The 6,991-nt window shown below is 30.8% G+C and overlaps 1 protein-coding gene across 1 annotated transcript; it reads left to right on the forward strand.

Moving 5' to 3' along the window:
* The first annotated feature begins 3,596 nt into the window (after positions 1-3,596).
* LOC110694456 lies at positions 3,597-6,387 on the forward strand. Its single transcript, XM_021871633.1, has 3 exons — positions 3,597-3,797; positions 3,949-4,120; positions 4,428-6,387. The coding sequence occupies exons 1-3, from the start codon at positions 3,749-3,751 to the stop codon at positions 4,552-4,554; spliced, it is 348 nt and encodes a 115-aa protein (XP_021727325.1). The 5' UTR covers positions 3,597-3,748; the 3' UTR covers positions 4,555-6,387.
* The last annotated feature ends 604 nt before the right edge of the window (positions 6,388-6,991 follow it).

Below are 6,991 nucleotides of genomic sequence, written 5' to 3' on the forward strand. Positions count from 1 at the left end.
TTTTTAGGAATTTGTAAACCGTTCACGAGGTGAAGGTTACACCCCTTAACGATCCAAGAGATCGTCAACTCCATAAGGTCTTGAACCAAATAGGGTTCGGGGATGAAGGTACAAATCCAACCTAAAAGAGATTGAACCTGCCCTAATAATAGGCCTCTACTTTATTCTGATCGTATTCATGTGCGCTTTTTGACTAACATACAATCAATAAGATTAACCCTAAACTTGTTTATCTATCTTGGTTGATTATTAATACACAAACAAAACTATTATTGGCGATCACTTGAATTATAATCAAATTAACCCTAAACAAGATTATTAATTATCTTATTAAGCGTGATTACAAATATCAATTCCCTTTAAACATGCATAAAAGGCGTGATCAAGCAATAAAAAATCAACCAACATAATAATAATCACAATATAAAAATTATAATCATAATCATAACAATTATAATAATCATAATAATAATAATTAAAAAATAATCATAATCATAATCATAATAAAGCATAATAATAGTAAGATCCTAGACATGATACTAACAAGATTAATAACAAACCTTAGCATGTCACAAAACAATAAAAATCAAAGCTTTAGCCTTAACATGATGCTAACAATCATAAATATTAGGAAGAATATAGGAAGCATTATAACAATCATACTTGATATTAAATTTACCCTAGACACGATACTAGGAATATCATAATAACAACCTAAGCATGAACTCTATATCATAACATCAATAAAAACCATTAAAATACTTACTTTGATACCTCGTACCTCTTTCTAATAACAAAATACACACGTTAGTAACTTCAAAGAAAATAAGAAACAAAACAATTAAATTAAATAGTTGAAAGAGAGATTTGGAACCAAACCCTCATAAATTAAACCTTTCACGTCTAGGGCGAAGGCAATTTTGAATTTGGCTAGGTGTTTCTAAATCTAATGAATGCGGAATTTTAATATTTGAGAGAAGGCTAGTTTAGAAAAGAGAGAGAGAGAGAATAATCAAGAAAATCTTGATGAGAGTTGGTGAATGAAAACGGAATTTTTAACACGTTATTTATAGAGAAAATCAGCCAAAAAGATAAAACATCGAAAACAGAGTTGTGACGCAAAAAAGCCAAGTTAGCGCCAAACGCTGACCTTAGCGCCAGGCGCCAAGCGTTGCGTCAGGCGCTACAGCTGACGTTTGGCGCTGACTCAGAAATTTACGCGTTTTCTTAAAATCATATAGAAATTGTCGTATAGGAGGATAAAATCGTATTTTCCTCAAAAAAAACGTTTTTTGATTCTGATTAAAACTCTAAAAAGTCAACAAAAGTCAATTTATCAATGCTAATTGAATTAGGAATGAAAAGAGCCTTCTAGAAAACTAAAATCATTCCTAATTGCATTAGGAATGATAAATTCATATTAGGCCCTCCTCTAGATCATTGGGCCGCATATAAGACTCAAACCAGCCCAGTTTAGTAATTTGGCCATAACTTCTTCAATATTCATCGGAATTGGGCTTATAATATATCGTTGGAAAGCTTTTTTCAAGCCCCTTCCAACTACACTACTATTGGACCCATATCAAGGATCAACCAAACTGGATTGGTTGTTTTCTTAAAATAAGGTTTTCAAAAAACAGAGAGAAGAGAAAAGAAATTAAAACTATCCGCAACACTAAACTTTCCACACTTTTACTTCATTCGATTACGATTCGACGTGAAAAGTACTCATCACTGGATTTGGTTTTGGGGAGATATAAATGGGTGTCTACAGTAGCAAAGTATGTAATAGCATAAGAGTACATCGTAGTGTCTACCATACATGCATCAGAATCAAAATAGTTTTATCAATAAATTATATAATTGATACGAGAGCATCTATATAGCCAATATTCACGTGACTAATAAATAAATTAATTGAAAAATCGATTTTAAAAGATGTTAAACTGATACGGGATGCATAATCTTCATCTTTCTTAATTTTATAAGTTTTTTTTTTAATAGAATTTTATAAGTTTCTAGTGGAATACAAAAAGAAAATTAAGTCCAAGATTAACAAATCACATCAATAATCAACATGCAATGGTCCAACATATGAACATAATCGTACTTTATAAAAAAAAACCCCAAAAATGTAGAAAATCAATTAAGCATAAGATCCCCAAAAAACGAATTCAGCATAATTTAAATAACAAGACAATAAATTTAGATAAACTAAAACACCAAAATTATAATAACCCATGAATAAATAGATGAAATTATGGTTTATCAGATGCTTACCTTCAAATTTGAAGCTTCTACAAAATATTAGATGAGACCCACCGCCGAAATTTTCACAATTAAGCCAGAAAATTGGGTTGCTGGGGTTGAGACTTAATATTAGATGCTCTGTCGCTTCTCCGCCGAGTAGCGTTTGCCGCCGTCGTAGTAGTGCTTCTCTTTTGTCGTGATGCGAGTTTTTTTTACTCTTTAAAGGTTAGGAGAAGCAATAAATACTCCCCCTTTCTAAGAAAAAACAAACTCTTTCTTTCAAATTGTGAGGAAAATTATTGAATTTCACTACAAATTTTTAGATACTGGGGTTTGATTAGGAATCAAGTTTTAGGGGTTTGGTTTGCGTGGGAAAGCACAACATTGTTAATGAAGATGAATATGGATGGTTTAGTTTTCAAGGGTTTTGAACTTTCTTTACTTTATTTCTTGATTAAAAAAAATACAGTACTCTTTTACCTTTTTTTTTCTTTTTTTATCAAAAAAACGTAGTAATCTTTCTTTTAGTAGTATATGAATTTAGTTAGTTTATTTATTTTTTTTCTATATAAGATTCTAATGGCTTTTTTTTTTTTTTATAATTACAATTGCATTACTTAATCTCTTAGTAGTATAAGATTTTAATGTAGCAATTAGGGCAAAAATAAGGGACGGACGGAGTACTCAATAGTAGATAACTTAAAATGTTACTCCGTATTATATGACTCAAAATATTTATTGGTCGCATGTTACACATTCCGTTCATAAATAATTAACACTTTTGACTTTTTTCACCATTCATATACTAAGTTTGACCATCGTTTTTTTAATAACGTGTAAAAAAACAAATATTTTTATGAAATATATTGTGAAATAGTAATTAATATAAACTTTCATAATATCAACATTTTTTATTATAGATATAAGATTAAACCAGCATGTATTGACAGTCAAGTTTGATAGTTTCAATTATCTAAAAGTGGAGGAAGTGACATCTAATAACAATTTTACTATTCAAATGTAAAATGAAACCTTATGCATTGATTTATGTTACTCATATATACAAGACAAGTAACTCTTAAAATATAGTATCATACACTAATTAAGGGACGAGCTAATAAAATATCTAGATAAATTCATATTCAAACCTTACGCATCACGTTATTTATAAGAGGCGACTTCAAAGGTTTACGAGTCACATACCAAGAACATAGGACACTTTAGACTTATTTTCATAATTTCTAATACGACCTAATGTGTCGCCTAATTTATAATGAGTGACTCGTAAAGCTTATGATTCAGATATTAATTTTAGGCTATGTATTAGACTCAATAGCTATATTCATACAACAACCTTACGCATCACTTAATTTATATTAGGCGACTCCAAACATTTATGAGTCACACAATAATAATCAAGTGACACTTTACATTTTTTCTGAACTTATTATACTACCTATAGTCTCGCCTAATCTATACGGGGTGACTCCATAGGCTAATGTGTAACATATTTTTAACATGTGACTCTAAAAGGGCGACTTTTAAAGGTATTTATGTAGTAGTGAATTTTGATTATTCAATTATTGTTGTTGATTTCTTAATGCACACTAAGTGTTTGACAAAATGCCTCAATGAATCCTATTAGTTAATCAATTTTTTAAAAAATAGATATATATGGTCCTTTTATGGATGTGGCAGGTGCAATTTTGTTTCTTGTGGTGTTGGTGAGACATGGACAGAGTACGTGGATTGTTGAGGGAAGATTTCAAGGTAGCTCGAATTTCTCTGTTGTTACTACTAAGGGCGAAGCTCAAGCTGAAACTTCTCGCCAGATGCTTCTTGATGATTCCTTTGACGTCTGCTTTACCAGGTTTTTTTTTTTCCATTTTCTTGGTTAATTTTTTGGTTTTATGATTTTAATTGATTTTATGTTATTATGTTCGAAAATTAGAAATTCATGGTTTAGAATTAAATGGGAAATACATATATATTCTTCAAGTAGCCAGGAGCTCTCTCTGTCAACCAGTCACAACTGAAGAAATTGAGAGTGCTCTTTTTAAGTAAGGTCATATGTATTAGGCCTAGTAGCAAACTAGCAATTGATGTTAAAACCATGGTCCGGATAGTAAAATAGGATGATTCTACTGCAATCTAAAGCTCCCAACTCTTCGTTTCAGGATTGACTTAGCTGGGTGGCAGAGAGACTATCAGGGGATGAGATTTCAATGTTTGCAAAGTTATGTTGGTCCTCTTGGACTAGCAGGAATAATGTCATTAATGAGCCGTCAACACACGATCCTATAATGCTAACTACAGGTTTCACCAGGTATGTCTATGACTGTAATTCATATGCTGCTAGAATCTTTACTGAGGTGAAAAGAAGTGATGCATAGTCTATATGAATTTTCTACTATATTTGAAGGATATGATCTTATGCTGATAAAAAATTAATATTGCTTCTTGTAATTTTCTATTTCTTAAAGTAAATAGAAGTTTGTTAAAAATAAATCAATTAGTCTTAAAAGTTTGCTTTTTCTCTTGATTAAAAAGTAGATTGAAAGTTAATAAAAGTAAACCAGTTAGACTCATATGTTAACAAAAGTAAACATAGTTGGAAGACTTCAAACTCTATGCATTTGTTGTCTTAGAGGGAGCTGGGTCTGTTTAGGTGAGTACAGGGGAATGATTTGTTTTATCTCGTGAGAAATGGGTGCACCCGTCTGATGGGAGGGTGAGAGTGAACACAAATGCTGCAGTTATGGAGGAGATTGGCGTGGGGATGGGGTCTGCATCCGGAATTTGGAGGAGAAGCTGCTTGATGTGGCTGTTGAATATGTGAAGCTCGTTAAGGCTCTAGCAGCAAGCTAAGCATGGGAGTGAGCCAGTGAGGCTTGCTAAGAGGCTTGGATTTAAACACATTGAGTTAAAATGTGATACTCTTGAATTTGTCAAGGCTATATGGTTGGAGCCTCCTAGCAGATTCTCAACAAACATAGTGATTGAAGATATTACATTTATGTGATTTGTAGAACCCTAGAAGATGATGCAAATTCCCTCATGAGTCTATTCCTTTTTGCTTCATTATTTTCATTATTCTTATTAATATCAATCATTATGCTTATGTTATACTTTATGATATGTATATGCGTGATTTAAGTATATGAATGAAGTTGGACTGAGTTAGTGTGGCTATTAATAGCTCATCTTTGTTTACATTGGGTTTAAGAATACAAAAGATGAATAAGGTTGGAAAATGTAGATTCCTATATCAATTTTCTAAAGCAAATAAAAAAGTATTTAAAGTGAACAAAAAAAACTCTAAAGTAAACCTATTAGCTCAAGTGGTAGAGCACTATGCGGATGCATAGAGATGTAGGTTCGATTCCTACATAACTTACCTCTAAAAGTAAATACAAAACATTCTAAAGTAATTCAAAACATCTCAAAAGTATATTAAAAAAACTAAAATGTAAATCAAATTAGCTCTAAAATATACAAACAATAAATTGGGTTTGGAGGCCTCGACTTTTCATTAAATCGAAAAACTTCAAACACTACTACAAAAATTGGCGAAGAGGCCCGTTAAAATATGCCTAACAGACCGCTTCATAACGGGTCTCTTTGATAAAGAGACTCGTTCATTAGAGAGGGTCTGTTTATAAGGTCAAAAAGACCCGTTATGTTTGATAACGGGTCTGTTATGTTACTTATAAAATAAATAATTTAGAAGAAAAAGGGACCTGTTATTTAAGATATGGGGTCTGTTTAGATGTTTAGTGTTATCAAACAGACCTATCATTTCACATACCGGGTCTTTTTGTTCTCTTGTTTTTAAAAAAAATAATTATTTTTGCTTTATTTTATGTGGTTTGGCAGCTTTGCATTTAAATTTTGAAAATTTTGTTTTCATGTTAATAAAAATGGAGGAAAAATAAAAAATTGTAAGTTACACTCTACCATTGAAAATAACAATGGGTTAAATTAAAATTGAAGTGATACAAATAATCATCCTGACATACAATTACAACGAAAAAAATTATTTTAAGTTAGTGAAATTTAATTACAATTATAATTACATCAACAAGGCTTGAGTACTCCATTTTCTTTCTCCTTTATTTGAGAATTCAGTCACGTAAACCTGACAAAACAAATTAAAACAAAATAATTAATCATTATAAGAATTCTACTAGAAAACTTATTTAAGAACACATATAATAAAAATAAAAATAAAAAAGAAAAATTAAATACAACCACATGTTATTGAATTGAAACAAATCACAACATCACAAGCGACTACTACAATTTATAGCACAAAAAATTGATATACTTCGTACTCAACAATAACATTCAGTTATCCCTCAAAAAAAGAAAAAAAAAAAAAAGCATAACATTTGGTGAATAAATTTGTTAAGAAAAGTATAAAATACAATCAACAGTTCAATAACAACGCAATTAATATATAAATATCTAGACAAATTCTGATATTAAAAAATAAATTTTTAGATAGATTACCTCAATTTGGATCTGAAGTTAGATCATTAATCAGACAACAATTATTCATAATTCCAGATCTATTAGACTATTATCATAGGAGGTTCATTATCTCTCTACCGTTGAAGAATTGAAGTATACCTTCAATTAGGAGCAATTCAAAGGGTAGGATACCATGACGATCTCCATCGACTTGAAGCAGCCAAAATACATTGTGTGTTGTCTTTTATCCACCTGTAGTACCAATTTC

The sequence above is a fragment of the Chenopodium quinoa genome, unplaced genomic scaffold (assembly GCF_001683475.1).
Source record: "Chenopodium quinoa cultivar QQ74 unplaced genomic scaffold, ASM168347v1, whole genome shotgun sequence".
NCBI classification, from domain to species: domain Eukaryota; kingdom Viridiplantae; phylum Streptophyta; class Magnoliopsida; order Caryophyllales; family Amaranthaceae; genus Chenopodium; species Chenopodium quinoa.